The sequence below is a fragment of the Gavialis gangeticus genome, unplaced genomic scaffold (assembly GCF_001723915.1).
Source record: "Gavialis gangeticus isolate Ggan-Ray unplaced genomic scaffold, GavGan_comp1, whole genome shotgun sequence".
Lineage (NCBI taxonomy): Eukaryota > Metazoa > Chordata > Crocodylia > Gavialidae > Gavialis > Gavialis gangeticus.
Genome location: NW_017728997.1, coordinates 29,016,910 through 29,035,873, shown reverse-complemented (window position 1 = coordinate 29,035,873; position 18,964 = coordinate 29,016,910). Strand labels below are relative to the sequence as shown.

Below are 18,964 nucleotides of genomic sequence, written 5' to 3'. Positions count from 1 at the left end.
AAAAAAAAAAAAAAAAAAAAAAAAAAAAAAAAAAAAAAAAAAAAAAAAAAAAATCAGTTCTGATGTTAACAATCTTAATAAAGCAAACTTTAAGCTGCTTTATAAACTAAGGCTTTGGAAGCAATTACAGTGGTGTTTTGCTTTTCGCAGGTTACATTCTGTCTGCTCCTATCCCACAGTAAGTGAAGCTGAACTACTGTAATCTACCCCTGAATGAAACAGGTGGTGTATTATTGCAGTTTAGCTCCCACTTTTTTCTTAGTTAAACAGAAAGAATTGAAAAAATGCTCTTTTCTGAGCTGTTATTTTTGATAAATTCAATAGTACAAATGGGTGGAGAACTCAAGGCAATGATTAACAAGCTTTTCTACAATGAGAGAAGAAGGAACTATACATGGATGAGATCAGAAACAACTGAAGAATCAGAGTATCCTGCATAAAGAGAATCAGGAGAGAAACAATGTAGGAAGCTAGGGAGACAAAGATACTCAGGAACATCTAGGCAGCTTGCATGAGTGGCAGCTATATCTTGGCACTGATCCTTCACAGCAGAGAATAGCCCTGTTCTGAGAGGATTAGGGAAAGAAGTCGGGTTTCTAACAATGAGAAGTTCAAAGATCTGGTTCATGAGAATAGTTGTAATATCATAGGAAAGACACTGAAAAGATTGGGTTCAGTTTCTAGTTCTTGAGAACATTGATTGTCTATGTAACCTCAGGCAATCAGTTAATTTATGTGAGCCTCAATTCCCCATCTGTAAATTTGGGACAGTATTCCCTACTTTACAGGCCTGTTGTGAAGATAAATGTTTGATTTTGTGAGGCTCATAAATCATATATGTGTCTAGAACAATAGTTTCTAAACTTTTGGCTAGGGACAGATATTACACATACTGTGGTTTAAGCGATCAGAAACTGGTTTAAACCTGTAACAGACCATAAGTTCAGTGCACATAAACCAGTTTCAAAATGCCTAAAACTGGTTTAAGATAAATCTGGTTGAATGTAGTATTAGACTTAACTGATTTGGGTTTAACTGGTTTATGCAATATGTCTCTCCAAGACCTCTTCCTGGTTTAAGTTAAACCAGAGTTCCCCAGCCTCCCAGGTGCTTTGCAGTCCTGCACTGGGATGGGGTAGGATGGACTGTTTGCTCCACCCCTCTGCTCCCTGGCTGGAGCTCTGACAGAGACTGCAGGTACAGCATTGTCTGCTTGGCTTCCCTCTGCCCTATGCCCCTTCGCTCCTCGCTGCTCAAGCAGGGATCCCCCCTCCCTCCTACAGCATGGACCCTAGGCATGTGGTATGCTAGCTAATTGTGTCTGTGTCTTCAGTCTCACTGGGACAGGCAGACAGAACAGTGTCCACTTTGGGCTTTTTGGAGCTCATGAACAGGTCAGCTGGTAATGCCCCTCCATTTCTTCCTTGGAAAAAGCTGTTTAAGGAGAGCTTGAACTAATGAGAGTGGCTTTTGTTTTGTTGATGGGCTGATAAACATTATCATCCCCCTGCTGGCTCCCTCGCCTGACAGGTTTGATGCAGACAGTGTGAAGAAGCACAGAGAGGGAGTTGGAAAAGCTCAGTATCATCAACAGATGCATGCACTGCAACCTGCCCCCCACTTTTGCCTCAGAGTGGTAGCTGGGGGTGGGGGTCTAGCAACACTTCTGTCCCTTGAGCAGTGAGCAAGGAGAAGCCTGTGTTGAAGAAATCAAACTTCGCATTGTGCTTGGTATTAGAATTCACAGACTCAGTCTGAGTTTATTGGTGACTATACCATACGATCATAGGGAGGAGATCTAACAGAACTCCCCCCCCCACAAGTTAACATACTGTTTTATACCTAAAAATTGTTTAAACAAAGCATCCTTGAAAAGAAAGTCAGGGGTAAATCATACCAGTTGCTTGCTCAGCAACAAGTTTTGTTTTGAAAACTTATCACCTTTTTTGTTTTTAGGAAAGGAAGAACATATGTTCCAGAAGAACTGCATGGAGTCATAATAAGCAGAAGAGTTTTTCTTATCTTAAAGAATTTTAAAATACGAAGCAAGACCATTTTTTTTCTTCACTCTTTTTCCTTAGTTAAGTCAGAGGCCTGGATAAATTTATAGTCAAGCTAGAGGGGCCTGGATAAATCTACTTCAACACCTGGGACCATGCAGGCAGACCTCCCTAATCAGAGGTCCTATCCCCCACCCCAGCACTATGGAAGGGAAGGGAGGGCTGCTCCAGCTTCTAGCCTGAGCCACTGCAGGGACATGCCTGCATTTCTTCAGTCCAGAGGGAATGTCTGTCCAGCTGCAAACTGGTTCAACCTAGACAGCTTGCATTAACTGCAAAGATTGAATTAATTCAGTCTCAGGCTTTTTGAATGTCTGTCCCTAGCCTTTTAGATTCAAGTCATCCCTGAACAGTCTTGAGGCACATGTAGACACACTAGGAAGGCCCCTCAAGAAGGCTTTTTTTTTTTTTTTTAACTATAGACCAATTGTTACTACAGAGTAATGCTTCTGCTTCAGACAAGTCAGAAAGACCACAGCAGATCAGAATCTTTTTATCACTCTGGGTTCCTAATATAAAGTCTCTAGGTTTAATCGCATGAATTATTTTTGCATACCTATCAATGCTAACATGGTGTGACACCCTTGTAAGCATCTCAAAGCACCCCAGGGTGCTGCAGCACCTTGATTGATGATCCCTGGTCTAGATAGAAAAGTAGAACAGTGAGACAATTACAGCTATTTACAAGTTGTTTCTGTCATATTTCTTTTCTGCATTCTTTCATCTAGTCCCAAATATCAGCTAATCTGTGTTAAAGGTCAGTCTGGATATCTTGTTATCACATTTCCTACAGTATAGCCACAATCGACACTATGATCTTTTCTTCCCAATCTTCTCCACTTCTCAGATTCTCTATCAGTGATCTCATCACCATCCTCTCAGCCCCTAAAGACCATGACATTAATTTTTACTCCTCAAACTAACTACATTCAAAGAAGAACATCCTGAGCAAGATTTCAAAACTTGTACAAAATGTGTGCGCCCACATTTAGTTCCATGAATAAACCCCACCTTTATGCATACAATTATCTATTTAATTCATGTCTTCATGGGTAAATCTTAGCAGTTAGATGCAGATAAATTAAACCATTTTCTCTGATATACTGAAACAAGATTTAAATGGGTTAAGAATGCCAAATGCATGTTTAAGGGTTCTATAATAAACAATACACTAGAATAAGCTAATTCTAGGCTACTCCTTACATTCTGCACTTTCATGAGAGCACTGAGTCCGTTTTAAAGAGAGAGGCAATCCTGTCCCAAATCTCTAAAACCATGTTACTAAAACATAAAGGGCTTAATTAAAATTACAAGAGGAAGGGAAATCAAAGTTCAGTGTAATATTTCACTTTAATGCACCTCTGTTTGCTCAGGTCATCTTCAGACTTCCAAACATATCGTAGGAGCAGTGATATGAGTTAATACCTAGGCAGAAACAAATGAGTTATTTCTGGCCTTTCATCCTCAACTCCAATTTACTTGGCTTTTAGCAGTTTGTTACTGACTTTGAAATGTATTTGAACATAGTTTACTGTGATTTATTATACCATGGTGATAATGCTCCTTCCAAGAAGGAAGAGTTTATATTATGAAGTATATGTAAATAATCATCTGTTATCCAGACTGGTCCCTAAATAAGTCATTATTATTCCTCTTACAGGTTTGCATGATTTAGAACACCCTGATGTATCTTTGGCAGATGAATGGTAAGCCTTAAACAAAGTATGAAATTGGTGTCTGTTACCGATCCTTGCTTTGTATTGTTTGTGCTTACTGTGCCCATGTCTTTACATGGAAAGAGAAAGAGAGAGTGTGTGTCACGGGGCAGGGCGCAGGGATGGCCGTGATCCCCTGGTGCCCCTACCGTGTTAAATCTGGGCCCTAAATGCACCCTCTGTCTCGCCCACCACGTCTTTGATCTTACAAGTATCAATGGGAGGCTGCCTTCCGACCCCCATGTGCAGGGTGCTATCTTTGTACTGGCCCCTGTTCACCAGTGAGTGATATGGTGCACCCCAGCTTTGTGGGCCATGAGTGCCTCCTGCCTCCCTTTTAGCATGCCCCAAGCCTCGCAGTTGTCCCGGATGTTCTTATGTCAGTGCGGTGGCCCCCTCCCGGGCCCTTCAATACACGCGCCCCCTCTGGGCTCTGTCCCGCGCGCCCTGCCCTCTCCAGGCTCTGTCCTGTGCACCCTGCCCCACCCTTTCTTGGGGCTTCTGCTTGTGTAATCACCCTCTTCAGGCTCTGAAACATGTGCCCTGCCCTCCTTGGGCCTCTACCAGCGCGCTCGCCCTACTCTGGGCTCTTACACTGGCCCTCACCCCTTTATGGGGCTTCCCCCTAGGCTCGCCCCATTTCAGGCTTCCTAAGGGACTTTCCCCCTTCGGGCTTATGCCTCGTGCTCTTCCCGCTTTTGCGGCACTAAGCCTTGCTTGTGCCTGTCGCCCTCTCTGGGGCCTGTCTCGCGCCTCTTGTGCCCATCGCCCTCTCTGGGGCCTGTCCCGCACCTGGCCCCTCGACTCTTCTCAGGGTCCTTTGCCCTACTGGGCAAAGTACCACCCTCACAGGCTGGGGTCTCAACCCCACGCACTGCGCCTCTCTGGCGCTCTCCCACTGCACCAGCAGTGGCACCAATCACTGTGCCCTCACTGGCACTACTTGCTGTGCCCCTACTGGGCACCAGGAACCCCCCTGAGCTACTGGGGAGCTCCTGTGAGGCCTCCTCACACCCCTACAGCCTCACCTGGTCCTCTGGTGTAACATCAAACCCAACAATAAACATAAAGCCCTGAACCCACCAGCTGCACCTCAAAATCAGCCTACCAGCTACAACACAGAATCTAGGCCTACCTGGCTCTCCTGTAAAGTCTCTCCATCAGGGTTCTCTCTCCCCTTGCCATATTGCAGCCCTTTGAGTGGTCAGGCTGCTCCACTAGGCTCAGCTCAGTAGCAAAACTCTTATTCCTCAGGCTGCTAGATGGTAACTGCCAGCTAGGCTTCAGCCTGGCTGTTTATATAGGCCAGGCCAGGCCCTGCCCCTGGTGGCCAGCTGACCCAATCAGCTGCTATGGCAACTCTCACCTGCTGCCCCGGTGATTGGCAGCTTGGCCCCTATTACTAATGCCAGTAGCAGGCACCCTAGTGCCCTGCTACAGTGTGCTTATAAATATTTATGTTTTAATATTCTGGCAACATTTTTTAGGTCATATTGCAACACTGATTTACATCCTGAGCACCGTCAAATGACTCAGTTAGAAGCCATTAAGCTCTACCTCACAGGAAAAGAGCCATTGCTTCAATGTAAGTATATTGTTAAACATATTTACACTGAATAATTTTGTAAATTATCTCCCAACTTGACATAATTAATGTAGTTGATAATATGATGGGACGGCAATAGTTAATTGAGATCATTTTGCTAATTCTATTTTTCTTTAGCTGTATAAAGCAAACTATTGGTACAGTACTTATCTGAATTAGTGTTAGATAAATAAAGGTCTATTTTTTCCATTGCATACTGTGTTGTCATACCATTTCATATTTTGGTCTTAATTGTATTAATTTTACAGGATTGGGATGAATTAACATTCAGATGGATTTTCTAGGGTAAATACAAAAATGCTTTAGGACTTGTTTGAAATATCAGGTTGTCTTTTTGGATGAAATGTAAGCCTGACACATGGAACTCTCAAATACCAGCATGAAAAATTGCATTCATCAATCTAAATGCTGTTGTAATAACAAATAGATAAGATATCCTTCACTGTTTCATCTGAAATAGTTGCTGGTACAGTTATAATTGCTGCCAGGTTCCACAGAAGCATTATGTATGAATAAAACATGTTTTGAAACCTGTGCTGTATTTTTAGTGTATATTACATACAGTAGGATGTAACATCCAATCTACAGTATCCATGGAAATTTTCAAGAGCAGATTAGACAGACACTTGGCTGGGATGGTTTAGTTAGAAATGATGCTGCCTTCAGCAGGGGTGTGGGCTACATGAGTAGGATAACCTTATGATACAATCTGAAATCCAGGACACTACCCCACCCCTGCTGCAGGTAAAAGGGGTAGGGGGGAGGTCAACACTGGTATTATGATTCAGACGGATGAAGAGTCAATGGCCCATTAATGACCCATTGTTTTCTTCACAGGTGTTAACTACCCATCTTAAATGGTCATTCCACTAATCAAACTAACCTATTGCTAACTGCTAGGCTTCCTATTTCACAGCTCCTGCAGCTCCAACTGCCCGCACTGTGCCCTGTGCTCAGGATGCTCATTTTAATCTTCAATAGCCAACTGGAATTGGCCTACAAAATCCAGGACTGTCCCAGCCAATCTGGGGTGTATGATCATCCTACTCATGGGGTCCTTTTGGGTGTACTTTCATATAATTCTATAAAGAACCCATCTGGTTTTAGTAGAGGAAATAGAGTATAAGTAACTAATAGTAATACATTATGCCACCAAAAATTATTTGATTATTTTTCCTTATATATATATATCATGCATTTTGCTATTGTTTTAATGCATAATAATAGGTGATAAAGAATTGATCCAGGAAGTTCTGTTTGATGCAGTCGTGAGTGCACCAATTGAAGCTTACTGGACAAGTCTAGCACTAAACAAATCAGAGTAAGTGGTGAATTATATGTGAGCATTCTATTTAGTTTTAATAAAGTATGTGCTAGTATGTGTAGTGAAAAATTAGAAAGGGTTATGAAATGCTATTGGAAAAAATATCAAAAACTTTTAAGATATTTTTTTAAACAAGATACTATGGTGTATTAAGGCTAGCTAAGGAGCTGATTCAAATAACAAAAAATATGATTATATTTTCAAATTATAAAGAAAAATTCTAATCAACTTTGTTTGTGATCCAAGTCATTTAAATTTCTTCAAAATTTAAATCCTTGATCTTTACTACAGTGAATAAAAAAGCTAACATAAAACCTTTATCTTACATGTTTACTTAAAGCTAATTTTGAAACGTTTTGTTTAGATTTGTCGTATTTCATTTTTTATCAATGTAAATTTTGAAACTGACCACCAGTATACAAATTGCAAATATTTGCAACAAGTTGTTCAGAGTTATTCTTTGAAGATATTACTTACTTTTTAAAAAATGAATATATCTTTGAAACTTGTAATGTATCTGAGAATAAGTTACATGCATAAAATTAAAGTAATAATTATTTTTTCATTCAATTATTCAAGAAATATGACACATTTATTTAAATTTTCCAAACTTAACTTAGAATCAAGGATGTTACTGAACTGTACATTAGCTGTTTTGCATTTTAGTTTCTATATTAAATATGATACATTTAAGCTGTGGCATTATACAGAGAAATGTTGCATACATTGGGGAAAATAAGTGATTTGATTAGCAGCATCTGTATGAGCTATTGCTGTTGAAAGAGAATTCTGGATGCTATCCAGATTAGGTTTGGTTAAATTGGTATGATTTTCTGTGTTATGTGAAAGGTATATTACTGTAAAACCATATATGATATGGTAAAATAATTTGTTGAGGTTGCTTTGTAATTACTGGAAATACATTTTTTTTCATCTCTGCTTTTAGGAAAAGCACCAGGTAACTGTTGGTGAGAAGAAAAACAAAGCACAGTAAAGTGTAGATTTTGTTTCCCTAATCTCAAATGTTTCAAACAGATTAAAAGTTAGTTTAGAAATATTCAATAAAAGTTCAATGTATAAAGTATTTAAATTATTCAGCCTATTAAGTGAATAAGCCCATTATCATTTAGAACTGAATGGATAACCAACTTTAATAGTGTCTTGGCCTACATGCTATGGATTAACCACTCTCCTCTTAGGTGATAAGAAATTATTGCCATAGATATAACTACCAGTTATATTCATATACCCTAGGCAAAGTGGGTTAAATACATATGTCAGTGTAATCCTCCAACATAACAGAATAGCAGTAATTCCACCACATGCAGGTAAGGCAGCTGCAAAGAGGGTGTGCAAAGGAGACTTTTAGAACCTGTTTAGAGATGTTATACTGCTAAACAAGAAGCTAAATGAAAGGCAGCAGGATGGTCAGAGGTGTGGTTACTGGTTGGAAATCCAGTTCTCGTGTATCTGAGTAGGGGACTATAGGATTGCAGCTCTTGTAGGAATACCTGGGATGGCTTTAACCTTTAGCTTGGGTATCCATAACAGTTTGCCACAGTAGCTTGGCACTCAGTCCAGTCTAACTTTGGAAATATTTACCCAAAGTTTCCAGTGGTTTTTGCAGTCCAGGCAGAACCCTGTGCTGCTGGTGGCTACACTGTGTCTGGTTCCCCAGCTAGATAATTTAAAGCTAGCTGCAGGTGTACCTGTAAGGTGCAGGTGTACCGCTCACCTGCAGTGTAGCAATACCACAGAGATGGGACAGTGAGCGAACAGGGCCACATTCCCTAATTCATCCTATGACCTGCAATACCAACCTTGAGGAGTTGTGAGGCATAGCTATGCCATACCTTTCATCTCTCAGCCTCCATCTAATTCAACCACACAAACCATATATAGCCAGTTTGAGGAAACCAAGCCTTTGATCTCTTGGAAGGGGCAAGAAGCTTTTTAAAGCCTTGGAATGGTTTTAGCCTGCATGGATTTATTTCAATCAAAAGAAACCGATTTTTCAGCAAACTTAAAAATAAGAGGATGACGCTCAAAACGCCAGTTTAAAAAAATGTGCACTTGTACTTTCTATGACCCATAAAATAGCCTTATCCGTCTCCTGTCTGGAAATCTTATCTTTGCTGGTGAGCTGCTCTGTTTATTTTAGAAATTCTGACAAGGGAGTGGAAGTTGCCTTCCTTGGAACACGGACTGGTCTATCTCGTATCAACCTGTTTGTGGGTCCAGAACAGCTTACTAATCAGTAAGTATCGTGGTTATGTTTGATAGGCAGATGTGAGGGCAAGAAATATGTTTATTTTTAGGAGACATTCCCATTTTTCCTCCCCAAAGTTTCACTTTAGAAAAGTGAAATACTGAGAATAATTTAAAATAGCTGTATGGCCTGCATTACATGTTATTCTTACTGTATCTTCTTGGACTACTATGCTAGTTTTCACCTGCTTGTTAGCTATATTAGGGGCTTTGTTCAGTCCATATGTCTATTTTTGTCCATCCCAGTCAAGTTAGATTCACATCTTGATTCCTACATATATCATTAAGGAGATCTTGTGGCTGCAAAAAACAAGGGAAATGTGCAATTTTCTCTTGAGCCTGTCTCAAAATAAATGCCTTCAGATATTTCTAGCAGTTAGTCATCCCAGTTATGGAAAAGCTTCCCATGGGAGGTTTGTTAATACTTAGTACATGTGATATTATTAAACCCAATGTTTAATTATACTTATTCACCTTAGCCATTTGCTCATAACTCAGCAGTTTTGCATGCCACGCCAAGTGAAACACAGGTGGTCAAGCTGAGTCAGCATCTGAGTGGTTATGGAAAGTTGGTACTCAGGGTGTCAGCCCTAGGCAGCACCCAGGTAATGATGTCCAGTTGGCACCAGGGGTGTCATGCCAAATCAACAGCCAGGTGGCCAGGCTCTCTTGGCTCCAAAAGGGGCCAGGCTGATTCAGTACCCAAGGTGTCATGCTGTGTCAGCAGTCCTTCCATTTGTTTCAGTGGTGTGTAAAACACAAGCTGTAGTAGTCACTCTGGGCAGGCTGACACCTGCAAGCTTCCTCAAAAGTAGAGAAGTCAACTACACAATTTTTTGGCAATGAGGGCTGTGTTCTAGCTTTCCCTGTGGCTTGGTCCTCAGCCTTTTGGCTAGAAGCAAGCAAAAGTAGGGGGCATCTGAACCCTAAGGTCTTCAGGCTTGGGGCTTGCACATAGGATGCCTGCCATGTATTGGGGGAAAATATGAAGACCCAGACCAACAGGCCTGGCAGTAGAGCCTCATAGACTTGAATGATTGAGCTCTGCTCAGTCAAGATTTGGAACTTGACTATTGAGCTTTGCCTAGTAGAATGTGGAACTGATTTGATCCTTGAAATGAAATTTAAAAAAAAAGTAGTATGTTGGTGATATTTACACCATATGTATATAAAAATGTAAGTGGAATACTACAATACAAGTTGGTGTTTTAGAGCTGAAATGTCATCAAGTAAAGCTGAAGGAACATGCCCTGGGGTTTTCCTTTTTTTAATAAATGTACTATTATTACCATATTACATTGTCAGTATTACAATCCTTTATCAGCTCTCCAGACTTTTCACTGAATACTTCAATCCTTTTAATTGAACCAGTAATATTTTATGCAATTCTGGAAAAATCAACTTTAGAATAGTATTCAGCATTGTGTAAAAAAAGAAGGGTCTCTTGCCTTCTAAGTAACTTTGCTTATCATTAAGTTGCATTGACAAGAGTGGAAGTGCCTTTAAAGGCTGAGACATTTGAGTGTGAGAGGTTTTTAAGAAAGAAACCATTCATTTTGAGCTTCTTACTGCATCATGTTCTAGGTTTTGTTTCCTTGGAGAATTCCTGTTCCAAGGCAATGCAAAATATACATGCAAGTGCAAACACATGTAGACATGCCAATTTGGGGATAAAAAAGGCACTTAAGTTGTATGTCACTTTTGGATGTACACACTTATGAAAGTTTAGCTTCCTCTGCTTAGGGTAGACACTACAAATGCTTTGCATTGTACCTCAAACATCAAGAAAATCTGTATGTTTCTTGTGTAAAGTCAGTGTGCAAGGAAATCATCTTTTTACATGTATAATAACTGAGGATGTGCTGAATGTATCAGTCAGTGGTACTCATCCGAGAAGATGACCTTTCCTTTTTTACCTAAGTTGACCTTCACAATGTGCTATCCTTTTAGCAGGGAAGAATATACCAGAATACATAGTTCACTACCTCCCATTTTATTTTCTTGCCAAGGGAAGCTGCTTATCATTTTGGCCAGGCTCAAGTTTGGAACCTGAATCTCTCCAGGCAGTTGCTCTTGCTACAACACCCACCCACCCATGATATACAGTTAGGCTATAAACTAAAAGATTTCAATATGCTGCTAGAAAGAAAAAGGTATTTTACACTGAAAATTCTGAATTTACACAATAGTAAAAATTACATAACTACACTTGGGCACACTTGGGCTTTTCCAACTTTATCATAGTTTTCAGTTTATTCATGGTTATTACAAAATTCATTATGTCTAAGAAGCTGCCACAAGTATATCAAGAGTAATTATTAAAAACTGTATTAAACCGTTTTGTTCTTCAAATAATATAGAAACCAATCCAAAAATAGTGTCTTTCCCAAATGCTAGAATATTGTTTTGTTTTGTTTTGTTTTGGCTTGGTTTTTAAGCTTGAACTGTATTATGTGATATACAAAAAAGCACCAAGTCTTTTCTTTTTTTCTTCTGTTTCAAGAGACTTCCTGACAGCTGAAGACAAGGAGAACATTTTTAATGCTGATCATTTTCCACTCTGGTTCAGAAGAGCTGCAGAACAGATACCTGGCAGTTTTGTCTACTCAATTCCATTTAGCCCAGGTGTGTAAGTTTGTCATTTAAAAAAAAATGAACTATGCATACTATTGGAAAGATTCCAAATATGTTGTTCCAATCAGGAGAATCAGAGCCTCAGGCTCTGAAATCTGCATGGTAATCTGCATTTCTGTGACCAGATGGGATTCTATGATGCTCCATATTAAATCTAAAGGCTGCGTCCAGACAAGCGCGGCCATGTGGTATGTGGTGCCACAGACACGTCTCTGGCACTACTTACCACATGTTAAGCTGTTTTCCATGCTGCAAGGGAACAGCACAAGTGCTTTTTTGACCCCTGCATATCCAGGGGTCAAAAAAACCTGCACCACAAAAAGATGGAGAAGCACGTGTGGGGGCAGTATGTGCTACTCAAAACCAGGAGCCGTGTTCTAGCTGCCAGCCAGGCCCTATGCGGCAGGATCGCCACTGCTGCTGCCCCAGGAGCCTCCCAGAACCCCAAGTAAGGTTTCTGGGGCCAGGCCAGTGCTGGTCCCAGCCTCCCCTACCCTGTCTGGGGTAACTAGTGAAGGCACCAGAGCACATGTGGCACAGGCTTTCCCAGGGGCAACTAGCGGTGGCACAAGGTGTCCCACTGCTAATTGTCCCTGGGGAACCAAACATCCACACTTATGTGGACATGGCCAAAGAAGTGATATAACATGGAAGAGTTTGATTTTTCTCTCCTGAAGAATTTGAAATAGGAATAACTTCACTGAAGTCAGTAGAACCAGTTTGTTGTAAAACCAGCGTGAATGAGAGAAGAATCCAACATACACTGATATTCTTAGTCAGTGAGGAAGCTTTAAGTAGCACCTTGATTTGGCAAAAGCTGAAGGCAGCTGTATAACAAAAATGAAAGATCTTTGCAAGAAGGTTGACATTAATATTGTGTTAGCTGCCTTGCTATAGAGGAGAAAGAAAGAGGAGAAAAACTGAAGTGCAGCAAACGGATTAAAAGAAGGAACATATCTTGGAGAGAAATTAGTGTCAGGTCATTTAAGGGGATGTGGGAATGTAATCTGTTTTTAGGCTGAAATTTTCAAAAGCAGGTGGTGGAAATGAATCACCTGCTTGATGAGTGGCTCAGTTTTTTAACCCACTTTTGAAACTCTTCGATTGCTGCAGCATCTGTAGCAATAGTCATACTGTGTAAAAAAAAAAAAATATCTTTCCTTCCCTCCCTTATTTGTATATACATATCTATGCATGGGTTTAAAGCAAATTAAAGCTTCATCAACCTTGAGATTGAGGGATTGATAATGCCAAGAGACTCATAATTTGATTAATCTCTTCCACCAAGTGGTAGATTGGTATTTTCTTTATTTTTTAACACAATGAACATTTGTATAGGTTGAATTTACAGCATGATATGTTCAATAAGATAAGAAAAATAAGATGAATCAAGTCCCAGAAGAACAAGTGTCCACATTACATAAAAGTACCAGCACCACTGACACCTTTTGTTAACACTTTTAGGAGCAAAGCCTGTTAACACTGGATTTTAGGAACCCAACCATTATACCTTTGTTCTGGGTGGACACAACCCTCAGATCAACCACAAGAGCTGCCAGTTGATAATAGGCAAGTTTATTGATACAGAGTAATAACAGAAAAGCAACAATACAAACAATCAAACAATATATCTATATATATCTACCAATCCTAGGGCTGTCATCAGAGACAAAGTACATCTGGCCAGGATGCAGGCTCTACTCTGAGGTTCTCTCTCTTAGGTGTCAGCAGTCTGGAGGTGGGATGCCAAGGCCCACAGCCCCCCCTCGAGGGGGGTGCACGAGATGGGATGGTGGTATACCCTTGGTCCATGGTGGCAACAGGGACCCTTACCAGGGGACAGGGATGGGCATGGGGACCCCTCTTGGGGAGAAGAAAGAGGGGCAGGGAGGGACGGGACAAAGGGAGGCCCCTTTGTTAATCTCAAGTCTCTGCTTTTGTATTCTCCTTCCCTCTTGATGACTCCAGATGACTCTTCATCCATGGCTATCTCTGGTTGGTTGTCTCTCTGTGGTCACATGTCCACATAGCCTTCTAGGCATTCTCCTAATTTGATCTGTTCCCCCAGACTGGGACTTGGATCCCTGCTGCTCTGCAACTTTGTAGCTGGTGTCACTTATCTCATGTTATGGGACAGTATGGAATATACTTCCTCAGTTTTCAGGCTATGTGTCCTTGTTGTGTTAGACAACCTGTCTGAACACATGCAAGAACCTGTCTTGAACGCTGTGTCCATCTATTGGCCTTGTTGTGCTAGACTGCCCATCTACTTTCAGGGCCATGAGAAGCTGTGTATGTGTCTCCCATGCTCTTTAGAAATCCATTTAACCCCTGCTGCCCATCTTGACCTCTTATAATGTGTATATCTATACCTATAAGCCAATTCCCAAAAACAGGCCTTTAAATAATGTTTCTAAGCCAAGAAAGCCAAGAACTGGTAAGCTGTAAAGACTGAGGCGCCTCATAGGGACTTTGTAGAGAAGCTTGAAATATTTCTGTCTGTACTATAGTTGTTCTCTCAATAAATAAGGGTCAAAGATTGCCAGATTTCTATTTTTTCCAGATTTGTATTTATACCAATGTGTAACGTATATTTCAATCTAAAAAAACCTCTGTAGTTGAACTTCTTTACAGTGCTATATGTTGTTTTAATTTTAATAGGTTTTTTTTTAATTTTATAGAAACAGAAAACAAGAGCAACAAAAGTAATGTGGTGACAGCTAGCACTGCCATTCAGCTGTTGGATGACAGAAAATCTCCAGTGGTGGCAGGTAACATTTGTTTGGTCACTCCTATACAAAAGCCATATATGAAGTCTTCACATTCTCTTACAGCTTTGCTTTAGTGAAAATTTTCCATTGAAAGAACAGCTTGGGACATGCAGAGCGGGGGAACATATAAAGCATGCTACTGAATACCCTAATGCAGAATCCACTGCAAGCCATCGCTTCTGTGAACTTGATCCTGCATTACTTGTACATGCAGAAATCCCTGTAAGCTGCTGGTTTGACTCAGCAGAAACAATAGCAAAAAACAAAACAAAGAAAAAAACCTAAAGGCAGAGATCTTCAGAAGCATAAATGAGAACACATTATCTCAAGTAAAAATAAGCATAAGAAATAACCTCTCTGATGTAGTAAGGTTTACCCTGCTTCTCAAAATTAAATGATATACTTAGACTCAAGGGGTGCATCTACATGTGCACTTAAGGTGATGGAAAAAACTGTGTGCAGTTTGTGGTGTTGTAGATGTGCCTGCGGTGCCACGTACTGCATGGCCGTACTCATCTGGATGCGGCCAAGGAGTTCAATTTATTTAGTTATTGAAAAGAAAACTGAGAGCTGGTTTCTTCATGCTCTATAAATACAAACACAAGGAACACTATCAGAGTAATGAAATCTAACAGTTGGAAGCTAAAATTAAATAATTGTACTTGAGGATATATAACATGAACACTTTACCAGGGAGAATAATTAACCATTGGAACAACACATTTGTCAGTCAAGAGTGAAAGTTTTTTTTTTTAAATATATTCCATCATTCAACATCAGATATTGGATTTGCAGGAAGCAGTAAGTTCAGGGAAGTCCTATAGCTAGCATCAAGTAGGAGGACAGGCTAAATAATCAGTATGGTTTAGCAGGCCTTAGATGGTTTTTAATCTGCTGTTAGTGATCTGCTTCTCTGTGACAATTCTCAACTTCCAAAAATTTTGTGAGCCTGTGAGAGAGGAAGAGAAAAGAGATAACCTTTTTTGTGGAAGCAGAGTATACCCCTTCTTATAAGTGCATTGAAGTTAATATGATGTCCTTTGTTTTAAGGAAAGAGAATTAGACCCCGGGTCTGAAGAGTGTCCAAATGTGGTGATGGGTGAACTAGGATTTATTTTTACCTCAGTATATGATTTCTTAAGATTTTTTTTTTAATAACAAAGGGCTGACAATTTTAGTACTCACCGACAGCAGACAGTGCACACAAGCACAGGGGGGTGGTGAATGTTTAGTTGGTGTGAAGAGAGGGTGGTAAAGGCTTCATTGATGGGACCAGGGAGATGGGTAGGAGATAAGCCAGGGGGATGCTTAGAAGTTATAATGGTGGTGGCAACCACAGAAACACGTGTCGCAGACAATGAGTGAGAAGCACAGATCCATACAGGAGACTATATTTTGGTGTGTGTCACGCCCACAATGCACCGCACAAAGCAGCTGACTGTGGGCTTCCACCACACTGATTGCGTAAGACTGAATTTACCTTGCATATAATGAATTTTTGGTATAAAAAGGGTCATTGCATAAGAGCGAATTTGCCCCTACAAAACCTGCAAAAAGTGAGGGAAGCCTGTTTTGTATTTATTCAAATCCCCAATCAACATGGGGAGAAAGGCCCTTGTCTTACATTCACATACAGGGAGCAGGGGAGGGGAGGTGGCTGCTGTAGCTCTACCTCTGGCTCTCAGCCTGGGTCTGGGTCAGAGTTCAAGTCAGCCCACAGTAGTCTTCTCCTCTCCTACCCCCAACTTGTCCCCTGCAGCTTCTGTCCCCCTGTCCCCTTCCCTCCCTTACTGTCAGGCACAGTTCAATTCCAGCTCAGGCTGGGCTCCCTCCTGGGCACTCAGAACTTGGGAATTCTACCCCCTGCCCAGCCAGTCACCAGCGCTGACACTGCTTCATGGCCCACCAAGGGCTGAGCTTGCACATGCTGTGCTCCAGGAGGCAACAGAGCCTAAGCAGCGTCTGACAGTAAAGACAGGGAAGTAAAGAGGCAGGGACTATGTGGATGTGGAGGAGGCAGAGGATGTAGGGAATGGGGGCTGGGGGGGTAGCAGGGGTAGGTGGCAGGAAGGTTGCCAAGGGAAGAAGTGAGAGGATGGAGGGTAAGGGGAGCCCCTGACCCCTCCCCAGCCACCTGACATTCCCAGCCACTATTTTGTCTCCTATAGCAGTGAGAGGGATATGAATTTAAGAAAACCCTTTGATAATTAGATTCTATACCTGGAAAATTATAACCTATGCATACATTTTCCATATATAGAGTCTAATTCAGGGGTGGGCAAAATATGGGCTATGGGCTGAATCTGGCCCACCAACTGATTGTATCCAGCCTGCAGGCAGACAGTCTGTAACTCATGGGATCCAGACCATAGGTGGCTGATTGACGGGTGCCCTTATATATAATGGCTTTAAAAATGGAAACCAGTGATGATACAATATTGGTTGTCCCAATAAAGGATTGTTAGAAGGCCCAATCCCACTCCTTGTCCTGAACAAGGGAAAATCTAACGTCATTAGATCTGGTCAAGAAGTTTTTGACAAAGTCTTTGCCAGAAAATTCTGATTTCTTGAAACTGGGGCTTCTTGCAAAAAGAAATCTTAGTTGAGAAGAGTTCCTAGAGCCAACTTAGAATCTCTGCTTGATGAGAATGAAAAGGAGAATGATAAATCCCCCAAAATAGCTAGTAGTTTAGCAGTTAGAGCACTTACCTGGAATGAAGCAGGCACATTTTCAAGCCTTCTCTCTGAATCAGCTTTTCATCATTTTTTCTATGTGGAAAAATGGCCCAGCTGAAATCTACTGAGTCAACATTACATCTTAAATTTCACAGCCATTGTTAGGGGGAAAATATGGTAAAGGACAGAGGCAAATTTCTGCCCTTATAATTATCATCAGTGGATCTTTGTTGTCTCCATAGAATGGACAGTACCTTGGATTTTCATGTGTCATCCAAAAGACCCAAAAGCAATGAATTGCTGTACTCAACTGATCTACCCCATAAGAAAAGACTGAGCTAACCTGACCAGAATGTACAGGCACATCAAACATGTTGTTTAATTCAGGGGCATGAGTAGAGAAACACTCTTATAGTCCCTTTATTGTAAGACAGTTGTACTTAACCTCTTTAGCACCATGGACCAGATAAGTAGCACAGGGTCAGTCTGCAGGCCAGATCACATGTGCTGGCATGCTCTAGCTCATGGGGCCATCTCATCTGACTCATGGGGCTCCTGAAATTTGACAGTGGAGGGACAGAGACTGTGTTACTTGCTGTGCCCTAGGCTCTGCCACAGCAATTAACACTGCTATTGGTCCCTGCTGCCAAATTTCTAGGCCTGTGTGGAGGCTTACAGGTCAGATGACCTGGATCTGGCCCACAGGCTAGATCTGGGCTGCAGGATGAAGGTTGAGCACTGCTGTTGTAAGGGGACAGAGACATTCTAGAGAAATCTCATCTAATCTACAAATGTTGAATTTCTTTTGCATCTACTTGTATTTTCACAAGCATGGGATTTGCATACAAAAAGAGTTGTATTTGCTTTGCAAAGTATGAGAATAACCAATTACAAAGCCACTATGAAATGTGTCCACAGGTCTAATGTTTCAGGATTTGCAAAAGTAATGTGATACTTTGTTAATGTGAGGCAGTTTAAGCATTTGAAAGGATTCTCAAGTATCTCTGTGTTACACTCTGTGGTTTAACAAATACTGATTCTGCCATTTGGAAAAGAGCTTTCTAAATAAGCAAGCTTAAATAGTAGGTGTGTAAGAAGATATTGCCATTCTAAAAATCTCATTTGAACATTATCAGTATGTTTGTTTCAGAATGGAAAGGTTACAGTAGAAAAATAGCTTATAGTTACTAGAAGAATTGGCTTGTAACAACAACAGGTGTTCTCGTATTGCAAAGTCAGTTATTAAGAGCTGTCTTCTGTTCTAACTAAAGAAGAAATGACTAATGCCACCTGTTGTTGGAAAGGAAAAGTGCAAAAGGATCTTGATAGTTTGTATAGTACCTAAGTGGGGTCAGGGAAAAGCTGCGCAGAGGAAAATAGCTACTCATTATTGGGTTAGTGTTTGTTTTGATTATTTCCTGTTGAAATATTTTAAATGTAAACTCTTCTTGTAGTCAGACCCTTATGTTAAAATTAACATAAGTGAAATAATAGATGTACCTTCCTACCACAAGTGAAATAATAGAGGTACCTTACATGCTGGCAAAACTTTCTATGATTTCAGTATTTATGTCTTTAAGTCAGGACAATATTGTGTTTAAAAGCATCATGACATTTATTTATATAGTAAGAGCTTCAGCATCTGAATAGAAACCAGGCCTAATCTATGCCTAAGCAGCTGAGACAGTAGCTTAATGCATTCCACCCAATGCTCTGTGGCCCAAATTCCAAAAAGGAATGGAGCTGGGGAAATGAAGGAAGAGGGCCTTTGCTCTGAAGATTTCTCATACTTCAGTGTAATCAGGGAAGAAGGAAATGTATGCTTGAAGGAGGGTAGCAGTATCCACTGTACCCAGATTTTTCTGGTAATCATCCCTTTCAGCCAGAGTTTTGTAAAAAAAAAAAAAAAA

At 40.8% G+C, this 18,964-nt stretch overlaps 1 protein-coding gene across 1 annotated transcript in view; it reads left to right on the top strand.

Moving 5' to 3' along the window:
• The window catches only part of CACNA2D3 (calcium voltage-gated channel auxiliary subunit alpha2delta 3), a 1,192,973-nt gene that overhangs the window by 1,001,167 nt on the left and 172,842 nt on the right, over nt 1-18,964 (top strand). Inside the window, exons 22-27 of the mRNA XM_019504610.1 lie at nt 3,721-3,766; nt 5,263-5,360; nt 6,609-6,702; nt 8,867-8,962; nt 11,477-11,598; nt 14,289-14,378. Of these exons, the coding sequence (XP_019360155.1) occupies nt 3,721-3,766; nt 5,263-5,360; nt 6,609-6,702; nt 8,867-8,962; nt 11,477-11,598; nt 14,289-14,378 (546 nt within the window). The remainder of the gene's footprint in view (nt 1-3,720; nt 3,767-5,262; nt 5,361-6,608; nt 6,703-8,866; nt 8,963-11,476; nt 11,599-14,288; nt 14,379-18,964) is intronic.